The sequence below is a fragment of the Sciurus vulgaris genome, assembly GCF_902686455.1.
Source record: "Sciurus vulgaris genome assembly, chromosome: 12".
Taxonomy (NCBI): domain Eukaryota; kingdom Metazoa; phylum Chordata; class Mammalia; order Rodentia; family Sciuridae; genus Sciurus; species Sciurus vulgaris.
The window spans coordinates 18,575,849-18,593,566 of record NC_136473.1 but is presented as its reverse complement, the minus strand read 5'-3'; the positions used below and the strand labels follow the sequence as shown (position 1 = coordinate 18,593,566).

Below are 17,718 nucleotides of genomic sequence, written 5' to 3'. Positions count from 1 at the left end.
TTGAGTATGCATGGCAATTACAATTAGATACTCTTTGGTTACCATTCATGCACAGCTACTAAAATAATGGTGTGACATTGGTACACTTGACCCTTGACCCTTGAGTTTTGTTAACTAAAAAGGGATTTTACAATAACATTTTTGTAGATCAAATTACACAACAGTAAGTGTTCCCCTTTCTTCCTCCCTTTGGTGGGGTCCATGTGAATATTCATTATTGTATATGCCATTTGATCCTTATAGAAAATGTAGGCATTGAAAATAAATCAAGTGCTGGGGATATAGCTCAGTTGGTAGAGAGCTTGCCTCACATGCACTAGGCCCTGGGTTCAGTCCCCAGCACCACAAGAAAAAAAAAAGTGAAAATAAATCAAGAGTGTATCTTAAAAAATTGGGGGCCTTTGAAAATAAATTCACTTCAGTAGCCTGAATTCTAAATTGTACAGACTATTTTGGGTTCAGAGTGGATAGATTATTTTTTTTAAACACTGTGTGTCTCATTTAACTTTATACAAAATAAGGAATTTCAAGTCCTATTTCTTAAAATGTGAAATTTAAGAATATATTTTTGTTGAGCTTTAAAAATATTAGCAAACATGAAATAAAAACTGAAAGTTCTTGGTTAAAGTAAATTTTCAACTCTTATAAACTTTGTTTGGAATTTTGGACAATGTTCAATATTAGGAACATTATTTGAAGAAATGTCACTGGTATTTTGTGGTCTGAAAAAGAAAGTGTATTTTGTTCTGATTTTTATTTCTTTATTTGACTTTGGGGTGTTGGCCCTTGAGGTGCAACGGTTTTTCTACAAGTGAGAAATGTGTTGCCTTATAGGAATCTTTAATTCTTAAGTTCAGTGAAAGATCTCTTTGTGCACCCAGTGTGTGCTTAGAAATAACTTTCTGTTCTAGGCATAGGGGAAAAAAAATTACACCAATGAAATTTCAGAGTAGTTAGGAGAAAGAAAAAGGCTAATGCCGTTTGTAATTTATTTCTCAATTTAAATGTGAATTAGAATAATTAATTGAAATAAAATATTTTGTTGAGACTATTTTAATCAAATCCATAATATATATTACAGCTTAATACTCGCAGACAAATCATTATTTTGCAATTAATAGTTATAAAGAGTCATGATTTGTTGAATGTTTGATAGATACTTATCTATCATAACTTGAGATTATTTTTATACATATATTTTTTTGTGTGTGTGTGTGTGTGTGGTTCTGAGAGTCAATCCAGGGCCTCATGTACTTGACAGATAAGTGCTCTCTACCACTGAGCCTCATTTCCAGCCCATAGATACATAGTTTCAAAATTTTTATACAACCTAAATCACCTTTGCTGTTAACATGTTCCAGGAAGTTTAGTTTGAGTTATTTCAATCATTTTTTCATCTAATTTAATGTAAAATAGTATCTCTTTTCTAACAGTAGCTCAGCAGCTTTATTGTAAAGGCTTTGGGGAAGGGGAAACAATAGGAAATTTTGTGTTTACTACCGTGCATTTTCTGTTCTTTTGAAATACATACTACTTGAGAACTTTTTCTTTTCTAAAACTTCTCAGAAGTCACAAAATGTGTTTTTGTTCATCTTTTACTTATAATTGTTTCTCTTTGGAATATTTAAGTGAGGAAATTGTCAGTCTTATAAGTGAATAGAAAACTTATATTTTAGCTAGGTATGATGACTCACACCTGTAATCCCAGTGACTCTATAGGTTGAGGCAGGAGGATCAGAAGCCTCAGCATTTAACGAGGCCGTAAGCAACTTAGTGAGATCCTGTCTCAAAATAAAAAAGGACTGGGGATATGGCTCAATGGTTAAGTACCCCTGGATTCAGTCCCCAGTACCAAAAAAAAAAAAAAAAAAAAAAAACCCAACTTATATTTTTCATGTTTTTTAATGAAATTCATTGTGAAGTATTCTTTATATTTTCTTTAGTATAATTAACACCATCATCATTAAACTTATCATAACTGAATTAAGACAAATCAAATTTTATCACACTTACCTAATAAAGGGGAAAAAATGACCACCACTGTTTTATTTCAGAATATTTTGATCTGGTGACAGATAATAGTATCTAGAATTGTAGCCTTCATTTTCATGATGATCAAGGAATTATCTACCTATATTTCTTATTGGTCTGGTTTGCTTAAATGTTTTGTAAAAGCATATATGACCTTTATTTGCATAAATTTATAAGTGTTCGAGACCAGTCAGTCATAGCTACTCAGAGGAAAACCAATAACTGATTAACGAGGATTGGAATGTTGGTGTATGTAATTTACACTGAAACTTTCATCTCTTTCTTTTTTAAAAAAATATTTTTAGTTGTAGATGGACACAGTACCTTTATTTTATTTATTTTTATGGTGCTGAGGATCAAACCCAGTGCCTCACACATGCGAGGTATTTTAGTCAGCTTTTTCACTCCTGTGACTAAATGACCTGACCAGCACAACTGTAAAGGAGGAAAGGTTTATTTGGGCGCTCACAGTTGCAGAGTTCTTAGTCCATAGACAGCCGGCTCTATTCCTCAGGGCTCAAGCTGAGGCTGCACATCATGGCAGAAGAGAGTGGCAGAGGGAAGCAGCTCACATCATGGTGATCAGGAAGCAGAGAGAGAGAGACTCCATCCTTCAGATACAAAATATATACCCCATAGCCATGCCCCAATTCCCACCTCTTCCAGCCACATCCTTCCACTTCAATTAATCCCATCTGGAATTAATTCACTGATTGTTTAAGACTTTTACCGCCCAGTCATTTCTCCTCTGAACCTTCCTGCATTGTCTCACATGAGTTTTTGAGGGACACCTCACATCCAAATCATAACATGAGGCAAGTACTCCACCATGAGCTACAATCCCAGCCCAACCTCTTTCTTTACTCTTGCCACCTCAAGTAATGCATCTTATGTGATAGTTGGAATGGAAAATGACCTAAAATTGAGCTGTCATTCTCAAAGCCTAATAGGTATTTCATATTTGATTGAGACTAACATTGTCCAGAATTTCAGCTATAATAAAAATAATAATGAAAACAGTAAGTTAAAATTGAATGAATTCTTAATATATTCCAGATATTATTCATTTATATATAATCATATCTTTAAAATTAGTGTATTTGTCTGCATGACTCTTTGTTGCTTTTAGACTGACAGATAATCTCTTTTGTACTACTAACTACTTTTCACAACTGTCTGTTAAGGGAAGATTGGAAAATTGTTTTGCTTCAAGTCCTCATTCTGGATGTTCTCATTTTTTAAGAGGGAAAGTTGCAATCTTTCTCCCTAGAACTTGAAACTCTGTCCCTGGTGTGTCGTGATAATTTGGCCCCGTTCTGTTTATAATGTCTGTTTAGTGGAACTTTTCTTTCCTAATAGTTCATAGCACTTGGGTTTGGAAATACAGGTATAACAGAATGCTTTCAACATGAGTTGTGCTGAAAATAAAAAAATTCACAAATTACTGTGATTGTCAGTAACCTTACTGTTTAGGAAGACTAAATTGATTATGAAGTTTTTGCTTTACATGTTAGAGTAGTTTGACAGGAAATTGATTTCAAGCTTAACTTTTTCTCCTACTTATTTTTTTGTGTATCTTCCTAAATTTTGAAAAATAAAGTTTATTTCCAAGAATGATGACTATTTTAATTAGTTTTAATTATTTTTGTTTTGTGGACAAAAACAGGACAAGTCCTATATTATATACATATATTCCTGATGTGGATTACAAAGTAGGCATAAGGACAGGAGCATCAGAAGTAATGAACAATTTTAATTTTCTAATTATTGGTTGTAAATCTCATTTTTCTAAGATGATTTTTTAAGTTGGTGACTTATTTTGCTAAGTTTTATTTTCAAAATGTAAATGAAACAGTGAGACTTATTCTGAACTTTTAAAGTTATTTAAATGCCTTAGTACTGTGTGATATTTTTGTGAGCTGCTACTATTGCTATATTGTGCACTTTATCTCATTTAATTCTCTAAAAAACCCTAAAAGGTAGTATTGTGCCCATCAGTAGAGTGTATTTTGACATATTATACATACATGGAGTATAACTTATTCTAATTAGGATCCCATTCTTGTGGTTGTACATGATGTGGAGATTCACTGATTGTGTGTTCATATATGAACATAGGCAAGTTAAGTCCAGTTCATTCTACTGTCTTAACTGTTCCTATCCCTTCTCCTTTCCCTTCATTCCCCTTTGTCTAATCCATTGAACTTCTGTTCTTCCCCTCCGCCCCCCACCTTGTTGTGTGTTAGCATCTGCATATCAAAGAGAACATTTGGCCTTTGGTTTTTGGGGATTGGTTTGTTTCACTTAGCATGATAGTCTCCAACTCCATCCATTTACCAGCAAATGCATTAGTTTCATTCTTTTTTATGGCTGGGTAATATTCCATTGTGCATATATACTACATTTTCTTTATCCATTCATCTGTTGAAGGACACCTAGGTGTTCTACTGCTTCCTGAATCCTGACTTTGCACAGATATGGTCCAGATGAATTCTCCTCAGTGAGACGTGCACAGCAGAGAATTTAGGTTATGAAACACCTCCATGTTGTGCTTAGATGTTAGCATAACTTAACATTTTCCAGAGAGCCATGACCTGTAAATTCACAGATTTTTACATCTAGGTTCGTTTGCCATATGCAGTCCTACGCCAGGAACATCCCACTGAAAAACAAAGACATTCCTAGACAAGGACTCACTCTCCCCTGTAACAGAGAACTATTACTTAATAGTTCTTACTTAACTCTCCCTCCTTTCGAAAACCACAGCTATCTTCAGAAATATGAAGTCCTAGTAATGCTGAAGATGGACTAGATTTATTCTGTGTAGTTCATGAGGTGGGTGGAACTGACAGGAGGTGGATTCCAGTTTTCTGTAGAAGTTTTTTTGACTGCCCTACATGATGAGGTCTACAGAATAAAAAGGCATCCCGTGTTGTTAGAGGTATGCTTCCAAATAGGACACACTGAAGAATTTCTGTTTTTCATGGAGGTTGAACTTGGTAGGCTTTTACTTCTCATCTAAATCTGATGGATTTTGTCTACTAGAATAATACTACTACTTCTTCTTAAATGTTCTTATAAATTGTTGATTTACAGTGAAAGAAAAACATTATTTTTCTAAACTCTTTTTTTACTTACTATTTTATTTGAAGTCTGTTTTTTCTTTCAGTTTCCTCAGGCTCTTTGTGACCTTTGGTTTTTGTTTTGTTTTTTTTCTCTCAGTTTAAAATACTTAATGTGCCCATGTCATCCCAACTTGCTGCAAATCATTGGAACCAGCAACAGGCAGAACAAGAAGAAAGGATGAGAATGAAAAAGCTCACACTAGATATCAATGAGCGGCAAGAACAAGAAGATTATCAAGGTATGAAATCATTTATAAAAGAAATGGGAAATTTTTATACTTTTTGAGTGTTTCAAATTAGTTATCAAAGTTGCTATTCTTTTTTTTAAAATTTTATTTATTTTTATAGACTGCATTTTGATTCATTGTACACAAATGGGATCCAACTTCTTGTTCCTATAGTTGTGCACGATGTAGATTCACACCATTCATATAATCATACATGTACATAGGGTAATGATGTCTGTCTCATTCTGCTATCTTTTCTTCTCTTACCCTCTTGTCCCACCCCCCATTATGTATCATCATCCACTTATCAGAGAAAACATTCAAATATAGTTATCAAAGTTGCTATTCTTTTTTCATGCATTTGTATATATTAGGTAACTTTTATTCTATCTCCATTTTCTCTCATTTATTTGTAAAATAATAATAAATTTTCATCTTATTTTTCTAACTCCATAATTCAGTTAGATCCTGCTGTTAGCTGTGTTTGCAAGTGAGATAATTTTTAATTGCTTTACATTGCTAGCCAATTGTGGAAATTAATTCAACAAACACTAAATTTGTCTGTTTGGAGTCCTGGTCTTGAGGACCTCGTCTATCTTCCTTCAGATTTGAGCACATATTCAAATTAGGACTCTGATTATATGTATACATAGCCAGTGTTCTTGGGTTAATTGGAACCTTACAGAATTCATGGATATTTCATAAGCCAACCTTTTGGTATTCCTGTAGTGTCCAGATTTTAGAGTCAGAAAACAGCTATTTATGTAGCACTGATTGAACAGACTGCTCTTTATACGAGAGTGTTATATAAATAAATAATTTGTGTGAGGTTTTTTTCCCACATTTTTTCCACTTTTTTTTTATTAAATTTTTTTTTTATTTTTACAGACTGCATTTTGATTCATTGTACATAAATGGGGTACAACTTTTCATTTCTATGGTTGTACACAATGTAGATTCACATCATTCATGTAATCATATATATACACAGGGTAATACTGTCTGTTTCATTCTACTGTCTTTCTGTCCCCCACCCGCTCCCACCCCATTTTCCTCTACACCATCCAAAGTGCCTTCATTCTTCTCTCCCCACTGCACCCCACCACCCCACCTCATTATATATAATCTTCCACTTATCAGAGAAAACATTTGATATTTTCCAACTTCATCCATTTACCAGCAAATTCTCTAATTTTATTCATTCTTTATGGCTGAGTAATATTCCATTGTCTATATATACCACAGTTTCTTTATCCATTCATTAATTGAAGGACATCTAGGTTGGTTCCACAATCTAGCTATTGTGAATTGAGCTGCTATGAACATTGAGGTGCCTGCATCACTGTAGCATGCTGATTTTAATCCTTTGGGTATAAACCAAGGAGTGGGATGGCTGGGTCAGATGGTGGGTCCATTCCAAGTTTTCTGAGGAATCTACAGAGTGGGAGAAAACTTCCACACGCACCCCAAACAGAGCACTAATCTCCAAAGTTTATAAAGAACTTAAAAAACTTTACACCAAAAATACAAAGAACCCAATCCATACATGGATTAAGGAACTGGGCAGACATTTCACAGAAGATGATATACAGGTGATCAACAAATATATGAAAAAGTGCTCATCATCCCTAGTAATTAAAGAAATGCAAATTAAAACCACCCTAAGATTTCATCTAACTACAATTAGAATGGCTGTTATCAAGAACACAAGCAGTAATAAGTGTTGGCATGGATGTGGGGAGAAAGACAAACTCGTACGTTGCTGGTGGAGTTGCAAATTAATTTGTGGTTTTTAATCCCACTTCCAGAATCTCCTCTCCCAATTCATGTGCAACATTTTTAATAAAAATGGTTAACTGTACCTGCCATGACCAAACACTGTTTTATGTGTTTCTTTCAAAGTATGTTATCCTTGCAACACTTCTGTGCAATGAATGTCATTATTATCTACATTTTATATTTAGGGAATCTGAACCATTAACTAGTAATTGGCAGAGCTGGGATTTTAACCAATGTAAACTCTCTCCAAACACTATATTATTAGCTGTCATTCTATACTGTCTCTTAGGCTTTTTAACTGTCTCTTAAGACACTTATGTAATGAGCAAATTCACTCTTGGGAACACTGGATATTAAAAGATTCTCCTCTCTTGATAGATTCTTTTAGTACTTTGTAATCGTGGTAGTTTGTATAATGGTCATTTTTCTGTAGTCACTTACCTGATAATAGGCTGATAAACTTGATCTCCCTAACATTTTATTTGCTTCATCGAGGTGTACATTTGTAAGAGTTAACAGCATTTTCTCTTTTGCTCCTAATCACAGAAATGTTGCAGTCTCTTGCTCAGCGCCCAGCTCCAGCAAACACCAATCGTGAGCGGCGGCCTCGTTACCAGCATCCAAAGGGAGCGCCTAATGCAGATCTAATCTTTAAGACTGGTGGGAGGTAAAACAGTCTTTACTTGCTTCTCCTTTGGCTGTTCATTTTTTTCTAATATCCATATGAATAAATTAGAGAATTCTGGATTATACTTACAGCCAGAAGCCTAATGATTAGCAAAATTCTGTTGAAACCTGTTTTATTGCTGCTAAATGTACAAACTAGTTAGCTTAACAGTCAATGACAAATGTTAATTTCTTACTTTTGCATTTTTTAAAAGTAGCTTTAACCATGAATATGAGCCAGGCATGGTGGTGCATGCTTGAAAACCAAGTGGCTTGGGAGGCTGAGGCAAAAGGATCATGAGAACAAAGCCAGGACTTAATGAAGTCCTAAGCAACTCAGTGAAACCCTGTCTCTAAATAAAATACAAAAAAGGGCTGGGGGTGTGGCTCAGTGGTTAAGTACCCCTGGGTTCAATCCCGGGTACCCCCGCCCCCCATCCAAAAAAAAAAAAAAAAATCTTAAAAAGTAGCTTTAGGCATTGGGTATGTAGCTTAGTGGTAAAAGCATTTACCTAGCATACGTGAAGCCCTGGGTTTGATCCCTGTCTACCCCCACCCCCCCCCTCAAAAAAAAAGACAGCTTTAAATATATGCTATAGTGTTTTTGATAATACATGTTCCCTCTTGTCATCAGAAACCAAAAATATTAGAATATTTTATCTTGATATTTTTATCAATTTCACATTTCCATATTGCATTAGAACATCTCTGAATAGCACATTGTTTTTATTTATATCTAATTCCTTCTCAATTCAGATATTTGTATCTTTTTCTAATTTTTAAATGTGGGAGTGTCAGAATTCTTATAGAATCCATAAGTATGAAGTTTGATGACATAATGGGTATCTGTAGTAGCATATATTCATCTGGTACCTACCAGGTCCAGCCATTCGTTACAAAAAATTAAAAAGGAGAAGAAAATCCTCATTAGAGTCCAGTGAGAAAACAAACTACATGTACTTGAAATTCTGTCCTATTTATTTCTATTTATTCAAATATGTCATTTATGCTGTTTGTTCAAAGCATTTCTCAGGCAGTAGGGAACAAAGATAAAAATGGAGAAACATGTGTAAACATAATTACTCCAATAGATGTATATGTGGTATACCCTTCTCAGTTTTCTACCAATGTTATTCAGTCATCTTTCAAAATTCTTTAACTTTCTGTTTTTCCATTTCTCTTCCTTTAACTTCCCTTTGGAAAAAACCAGCCACATTTGCTCTTTTCCTTTCCTCCCACACACTGTGTGACTTACCCTACCTTTTCCACTCAAACTGCCTTCTCTGGGGTCCCTTCCACCTCTTGAGCATTGTTTTAGTAGCAGTTCATTGTGGGCCTTCCTGTTTTCTTCCACATACTCTTTCATTTTGCTTCTATGACTTCTCGCTTCCAGCTTTTCCCTTTTCTCTGACCCCTCTGATTCCTACCTGACTTCCAGTTCCTTTGTGTACATCCCTTACCTATAGATGTCCAGATTCCTTGGGTTCAGTCCTGTCTTTTTCTTTCCTTCTGCTATCTGTAAGGGGTATCATCCTTTCCATGACTCCATTACTGTCAAGATCTCCAGCCCAGACCTCACACTTGAGTTTTCTGCCTGTCCGGGTGTGCCTCTTCAAAACAGAAACCTCAGTGTGTGCCCTGTCCATCCCTATTCTAGCTTAGTGAACAAAAGCAGTACCCGCCCCAGTGTCCATACTAGGAAAGAGGGTTTCATGTTGGACTTCTCCTTCCTCAATTCCCCAATCTGGGTAATAACCCTCTGCATTCCAATACTCATAGGTGCCTGTTTTATTCCACCCCACGGCCAAGACTCTAGACCAAGCCACCATCACCTCACATTTAGATTACTGCTGTGATTCCTTCTTGGCCTTTGGGCTAAGATCAAGTGTGGATAACTGCAGTTACCTCATCTACTTTTTAGTCTGTTTCATCCCCTTTCAATCCATTCTCAATGTTCTTTCTAAGATGCAAATCTGCCATCTGACTCTACTTAAAACTCATTAGTGGCCCCTTATGGCTCATTGAATAAACTCCCAATTCCTCAGCTTGGCTAGCAAGGTATGACATATATGCCTATACTTACATTATTGGCTTCATCTCTTGCAATTCCTTTCCCCCGCAACCAAGCTGGTATTTTAATTAACTTGGTTTTTTGCCTTTCTGTGGAGCACTCTCCTGCTTTTCTCCGTGGATAACTTCTGCTGCACCTTGAGACCCACCTGGTATTCTCAAAACTGACATAGGTCAGTGAGAGTACGTTGCCTTAACTCACTGTATCTCCATAGACTGTGTCCTACGTAGTTACCTGCTGGCTTGTCTCCATCCTCCATGAGACTAAAGACCGTGGGGGCAGAGACTGCATCTTAATCTTGTTTTCCATTATATCCTTCATAGCTCTTAGTATCTTCATAGCTCTTTATATCTTCATAGCTCTTCATAGCTCTTCATCCTGGCACTTAGAAGATGCTCAGTAAATATTTGTTGAATGGACAAAGGAACTATTTACAGTCTACATTTAGTCATTTAATAAACTTCTTTCAGTTCTGCTCCCAAGTTGTTTTCTATTTTTTGTGAGTTCCAACCCTTGAGCTAATCTTTCAACCTGTTTTAAATCTTGTCTTAAAATTGTTAACTTTGAAAAAAAATCCTAACCTGTCCATCATCTTTATGAATGGCACTCTGTAAAGAATAATGAATGCTATTTTCATAGCCAGTGTTTCTGAAACATAGGTATGGTTAAGCACTGTAGAACAGTCAAATACATAAACATGAGTTTTTGAGCCTTTTTGGAGTACCACATGTTCTTTGCCACTTTTAAACTTACTTTAAGTGAAAAAATACAGTCATTTAAAAAACAAACTGATGGAATGGAATGGTGATTGACTCTTTATTTTCTTCTGTTTACCTTGGGCCAGTCTTAGCTTTAGTGGAAGTATGTATGGAGTAGTTGCATCATCAGTAGCTTAAGGAGAACATGCCAGAGGTGGGGTCCTGTGGGAAGGGGGGAACCATGAGTCTATGAGTAAATGTGAGGAACTGTTTTCAAGTTGATTGTTAATGTGACTGGTGCTTTTATAAAAAAATCAGTTAACATTGGTAATATTAGGTGTCAGTTAAAGGTAAATTAGTTTGAAAACTAGTTATTAAAGTAGTTGAAATTTTTTTTTACCTGTGGATGTTGGTAGACTCTTAATATTTTTGATGATTTTTATGTTTTCTAACCAGAGGATCTAATCAGATGAATGTAAATTAAAACTTAAGCCTTTTAACAAATTACACGTATTTGTTTTCAATGAGTAAGCAGTAGTGCTCTAAGTAAAATTATTCTTCAGGTTTTCTTTAGTGCAGAACAAGGTTGTTTTCTTCTTCAGTAGTGTTGAAAAACAAACTTTGCATCTTTGGCAAGTATTACTGCTTACATGGTTTAGATGCTACAAATTCATATAGATTATTCTGGTGCTTTTCAAACTTTTAAAATATGTATGAATCATCTGGACTCAAAAGGTAGGTTCTGATTCGTTTTTGTCAAACTCCCAGGTAATGTCAAATCTGCTGGTGTGCAGATCACAATTAGAATAGCAAGAGTTTATGCTGTCAGGTTTTTGCTTTGTTTTGGTGGCTTTTTTGTTTATTATTTTCATTATGTTTTGCTTTCATTTTGAGATGGGGTCTTGGTGTATTGCCCAGGCTGGTCTCAAACTATTAAGCTCAAGATGTTCCTACCTCCAGTTTACAAGTGCCTGACACTGCGAGTACATGGTTCTGCATCCAGCTTGCTTTTTTCTTTTTTTTTTTTAAGAATATCTCTGGCCTTACTGTATGGATAAATAAGTTATAGTTTTGGTGTTGAATACTTCATAGAATAACATATAATCCAGAATGTATTATTGTAAGTGCTTTTTAAGCTCTTAGTTTTTTAATCATTTAGAGTAATTGCCTACAAGCCAGTCACGTGACAGACACCCTACACTATAACTAGTGATAGAAGCATATCTTACTTAGCAAAGATTTTCAGTATTTTTTCTTGTCAACCACTGTTAAAGTATTCTGTTTTAGACAGCTGCTGTGTTTTGACTTCAGGAGAAACTTGCATCTTCTCATTCTTTCTTTGGGGGCATGATTGTATCCTTGATGCTTTTTCACATTCACCTCAGTTCTGGAAGAGTTATGGATACAGACAGCTAAGGATATACTTTTCTATAATTGCATTTTATTTCTTGAAATTGTCTTGCTCGTGTAACTTGCTCTGTTTAAAACAAACTGTATGAGTTTACTTTTCACTTCTCTAGCAAAGTGCCATAGACTGAATGACTTAAACTACAGGAGTTCTTTGTCTTAAAGTTTTGATGGCAGGAAAGCTGAGACAGAGGAGTCTGAGGCTATAAGGAAGGCTGTTCCAGGCCTCCTGTCTGGCTCCTGGAGTTTGCTGGCAGTCTTTGGTTTTCATTGGCTTATAGATGCATCACTCTGATCTCTGCATCTCTGCCTTCTTCTTCACATTACATTCTTCTGTGTGCGTGTGCCTTATTTTTTTTTTTTTTCTTCCTTTTTTTTTTTTTTTTTTTTTTTTTTTTTTTGCAGTACTGGTAATTGAACACAGGGCCTCTTGCATACTAGGCAAGAACTCTTGCCGCTGAGGTACATTCCCAGCCTGTGCATAAGGACATAGTCATAATATTGAATCAGGGATCCACCCTACTGCACTATGGCCTCATCTTAACTAATTACATCTGCAACAACTCTGTTTCCAAATAAAGTCACATTTAAAAAAAATTTTTTTTTTAGTTGTCAATAGACCTTTATGTTATTTACACACAGTGCTGAGAATCAAACCCAGTGCGTTAGGCATGCTAGGCAAGCGCTCTACCACTGAGCTACAACCCCAGCCCCTAAAGTCACATTTTGAGGTACTGGGGGTTCAAGTTCAACAAATGAATTTTGAGGATACACAATTCAACCATAACACAAACCGAATTCTTGACACTTTAGCAGTTAGTCACAGAGAAGATACAGAAGCCACCCCTGGCAGTTATTGTCAGAATTGTTCCTGTTTTGCTCTTAAAGAAGTCACCAGATGATAGTTGGTAGTATTTGAGAAACACTTTCTTGCCCCATCTTTGCCCTGCAGCAGTAAGGTCTCTAACATCACCCTGTTTGTACCTTTAGGAGACGTTGATCCAGCAGCACGTGTCATTTCATTAGGTCCTGTATCTGATGTTGTGGATAGTGGAGTCCTCCAGCAATTGAATGAGAGCAGTGGACACATCTCAGCATGTCGGTCTAGAGAGTTGCGAATCTAAACCTGGGACAGGCTGGGGCCATGAGGCAGAAACAGCAGCCTCTGCCAACACCGGAACAAGCCCACGCTTCCAGACAAGGCGGAAAAGGCCTTTTGTAATGGAAATCACGTGAGGGTTAATCTTCTCTTGAGAATGGCAGTCAAGAAATGAGATGGTTCACTTGACTACTGAGCAGTTACACCAGGAAGAGCAGCAATGAGATGACTGAGCCAGAGAAGAAATGGTTGCGATGATAATGGTATGGGGGAAATGAACTTGAGTTTTGAACTTGATTTGAGTTACAGTGTCTCTGAATCGAACATCCCATGTTGGAAGAAGATACATTTGGGGGCTCCAGGACTACAGTAGAAAAGTATAGAGCAAGCAGTAAAATCTTCTAGTAAAATCTTACATGCAGGACAACAAAATGATGAAAGATATCTAAATACCAGATAATCCACCAGGAAGGCTTTTGTTTAGGAATTTGTTTCAAAAGGAACAAGGGATGAGGGAGAAAAATCTGCTTTATCCATCAGAGCCAGTGATATAAAATTGCATATTAGAGTGAAAGAAAAATGTGAAGACATTAGTACAAAGAGCATTCATTCAGATGGCTTAGACAAGTCTGATACCAGCCTAAGAACAGGGATATAGTTGAGCCCATTGTAAGTATCATTGAAAACAAAACGTGCCAGTCAGCATGTCACAGAAAATGAACGAAGGACAACAAGAAATAGATCAGAATATTTTGTTGGCCTTCATGGGTTTACAGCCTCTGTCTCTAAACAAAATATGGAAACAAGTAGAGCTTTTCTTTTGCTTTTGTTTTCGTTTTGTTTTGTTGTTTTGTCCCCCCCCCCCCCACTAAATAGGAAAGAGGGTTCTTAGTCTGTTTCTGACAATCTGTTAATTTATTAGGATAGTTGTCTTTCGTTTGCTTTCCAATAGGCATAGTAAATTTAGTTAAAGAGCACATCTGTATGCTACAACTTGATTACATCTTTTTTTCTAGCTATTTTGCATTTTTCTTTTACCACGTTTCAGTTTCTGCATGTAGATTTAAGTAAGAAACAAAACTTGTAAAGTTGTAACATTTCACATGGAAATGCTGCCCAATCTTCACCAGCTTCAGAAATCTGACCTTTGCCGATGCTGCAATAAAGTGTTGTAATTTAGATTTGGTGTGGTTTGTTTTATTTGGTTTGGGTTTTGGAAACCTATCAAATGGACCAATCCTGCTCTCCAGGGTTGTCTGTGTGCGGTATAAAACATCCTCAAAGACATTTTTTTTTAGCATTTTACTACCAGTATTGCTTTCTCCTAAGCTTAGGATTCCCTATGTCTTGACCTTCTCAGGTGCCTCAGTTAGTTTACCTTTGGGTACATCACAAAAAGTCATCTGTGCCGTATAGTAGAATTAATGTTTTTAAGAGTAGTTTTACCACTGGTTAACATGGAAAATGCTCGCACTGCGTTTTCCTGAGGCAGCATTGATGATTTTACCCAAGCATAGGCAGCAGAGCTGGTGAGAGCACCACAAGGCAGGCCAGTCAGAAGGAACTGCAAGAATCTCTGCTTTCTGTTTCCCAGTGTTAATTCCAAGTTGATTTGCACAGTCCATACCAAATTACTATGATTGCTGTTCCTGAAATTTCTAAAATCTAACCAATAGCCATAATTTGAAAGGAATTATAAATTGTCTTAACTGTTTAAAAAGTTTCCACATTTCCCTTCTCTTAAGGGAAGCTTTATCATCTTATCAGCACATTCATCACTGACCTGTATACTACTACTTACTATTCTCTTGTGAAAAATGATTTACAAGTTTGTATTGTTTTTAGATTCAAAACTGTTGCAGAGTGCCAGAGATCTCTCCAAATTCACTCTTTATAATATATGATGATGATCAAGGTAGAAAATGCATGATAATCAGCTATGCGGTGGTAATTCATCTTCATTCACCTTTTATCTAAAGAAAATAAGATAACTTAGAGCTGTGATATTTTGAGAACCATGAAGACTATACACCAAATAAGATTCCTAGCCATGTTGCAACTATATATTCATTAGATTACTATAACAAAGATAGGTTACTGATGACAAAAGATTATCCATATGTTAAGATAGAGTCTGTGCCAGCCATCAAGAAGTTTATAGATGTTTTTAAAAAATAAAAGGAAAAGCCTCCTGAATTTTGGAAAATGCAGTGATTTTCATAACTATATTGGTCTTTGGGGCCTTCCCCCCTTGTGATCCTCCAAAAGTAAGCAGGTATTCACATATTTGCCACACTTCCTCCTTCCTTCAATCCTGTAATCCCTCCTTGAGGACTGGAGTGAAGGGCTGAAGAAGGCCTCAGGGCAGCCTAAGGTTCTATCTCAAGGTAAGTCTGCTTTCATAGGAGAGCCTCATGGGCCTATTCATGCTCTGACTTCACTTAGAGCCTCTACAAACTTGACCTATTCAACAAAGCAGCCAACTAGAGGCAAGGTTGTAGGAGGTATTTAATGGCAAGAAAACCAAATAAAGATGAGAAAACTGGGTGGGGGAGGCAGAAGTGGGGGCAGGAATGGCGGGCTTGTAAAGCAAGGCACAAATACACAAAAGAGGATACAGGCTTCTTGGAGGCAAAACCCAAGTAGCCCAATAGGCCAGTTGAGTATTAGTCCTAGAATAAATAGATGATTAGTATTGGGAGAAAGGTTCATTTTGTAAATGAGGAATCATCCTGAGAAGTACAATAACTTTAACACCCTTCAGTATAAGATGATTAGGAATTAAGGTTTCAGGAGCTTTGTGATTAGCAGAAATAACTACTGTAGGAAGGAAATGGTGCCGAGAGGTAGGTCCCAGGTTTCCTAACTGACCACAAATTCAATCTTCATAGTATAATAAAAAATCTTAAGATATTACAAAGACAGAGATGAAATATATTTTCAGTTCCCTAATAAATTTTTTGTTGTTATTTTGTTTATTTTTATTTTTGTTTTTTGCAATACTGGGGTTTAGCACATGCTAAGCAAGTACTCCATCGCTGAGTACATCCCAGATCCTTTTTATTTTATTTTGAGACAAGGTCTTACTAAATTGCCCAGACTGACTTCAAACTTGTGATCCACCTGCCTCAACCTCCCAAGTAGCTAGATTATAGGCATGTACCATCATACCCAGCTAAAATGATTTTAAAGTTTTTTTTTTTTTTTTTTTTTTTACATATTCAGGGGTAAACTGAGCCATGCAGGGCCTGGTGTGCTATTTATTTGCAAATGAAAGAGACCAAATTTGAACTTGTTTAAATGCAAAGTATAAGGATCCTAAAATATGAAGCTAAGCACAGGAATTATTTTATCACTGGGCTTTAAAACTAAATGAAGTCAGAGAAAAACATTTTCTCTGCTCTTCATCTTTATTCTTCCTCCTTGTACAGGTCAGCTCTAGCTACCATAACAAAATACCACCACAGACTATGAGTGGTTTAAACAACAGAAATTTGTTTCTCCCAGTTCTGAAGACTGGATGTCCAAGACTGAGGTGTCAGCTGTGTTGGTTTCTCCTGAGGCTGGTCTCCTTTGCTTGCAGAGGGAAGTCTTCTCACTGTTCTGCGATGGCCTTTTCTTGATGCAGAGCATCCCTGGTATCCTTCACTTCTTATAAGGACACCAATCTTATCCTAGTTATTGGGTGTTAGAACATTAATTTAAGAGGGTGGTAGTAGACCCAATTTGGTCCATAATATATACTATAAACCATCCCACCATCTCCTGAGATACCTTGCACAGGTTTAGAGGCTGACTTGAGCTTTGCAACCAAGACTAATTGTCCAAGGAACTGCTGGCCCAGCTTGGCTCAGTGATCTGATCCCAGGAGTCTTCTGGACTATTCAAAAGAGTTACTTCAAAATCTTCGATGTGAAGTTTCCTGTTTAAAAGTTCAATTTCTAAAATTTGGTTTTTAAAAAACTCAAAATACTTTATATATAAAACCTCTAAACATCCTTGCCTTGTATACCTGGTCCCAGCATTTAGATTAATGCTCAGACCAGTGTTCAGATTTAGTTGGAATAGAAGTAAAATAGATATGAAATCAATGTAAAATAAAATTTTAAAAGCATGCTAATTATAAAATCACAGTTTAGTCATCATTCTTAAACAAAAAAATTTTTTTAAATCTTTGGAAGTTCAAAAAAGTCCAGTTATTTGCAATCTCAATGGACATGCTTTTTTCTGGGAGTAGTTATTGAAAATTATATGTACTCAAATATTTGTTTCCTTGTTTCTTTTTCTGTTGAAAAAGCATCAAATCTCATTGTATTTGTGCAAGTACTTTTACTTTTTGGCTTTCTGTATGACACCGAAAAACTTTCAGGTTGTATAGTCAGTTTGATGTCAGATTCTTGGACTTAAACAGTCAGATGAATACTTGGAGAATGTGGGAAGACAAAACTTCATTGATCTGTACTCTATACTAGGCACTGTGTAAGTATTAGGAATACTGAAGTCACAAAGGTTTCTGCCCTCATGCAACCAACATTCTATCTGGGAATCAAGAAATCTGGGGGGGCTGGGGAGATAGCTCAGTTGGTAGAGTGCTTGCCTTGTAAGCATAAGGCCC

The 17,718-nt window shown here is 36.2% G+C and overlaps 1 protein-coding gene and 1 long non-coding RNA gene across 12 annotated transcripts in view; one reads left to right on the top strand and one right to left on the bottom strand.

Moving 5' to 3' along the window:
- The window catches only part of UPF2 (UPF2 regulator of nonsense mediated mRNA decay), a gene marked incomplete at its 3' end in the record, with an annotated part of 163,577 nt that overhangs the window by 108,315 nt on the left and 37,544 nt on the right, over nucleotides 1–17,718 (top strand). For 9 of the 11 annotated variants that reach the window (XR_013758087.1, XR_013758088.1, XR_013758089.1 and 6 more), the window contains 2 exons: nucleotides 5,254–5,395; nucleotides 7,709–7,829. Coding sequence is in view for 2 of the 11 variants with exons in the window: in XM_079106198.1 (XP_078962324.1) it covers nucleotides 5,254–5,395; nucleotides 7,709–7,829; nucleotides 12,995–13,004 (273 nt within the window). Of the gene's footprint in view, nucleotides 1–5,253; nucleotides 5,396–7,708; nucleotides 7,834–12,994; nucleotides 14,285–17,718 lie in introns of those variants that run through there. The other 2 variants (XM_079106198.1, XM_079106199.1) reach the window with 2 other exon arrangements.
- Nucleotides 1,042–17,718, bottom strand: part of LOC306641252 — a 125,811-nt gene continuing 109,134 nt past the window's right edge. Inside the window, exon 3 of the long non-coding RNA XR_013758098.1 lies at nucleotides 1,042–2,635. This is a non-coding gene — a long non-coding RNA (uncharacterized lncRNA). The remainder of the gene's footprint in view (nucleotides 2,636–17,718) is intronic.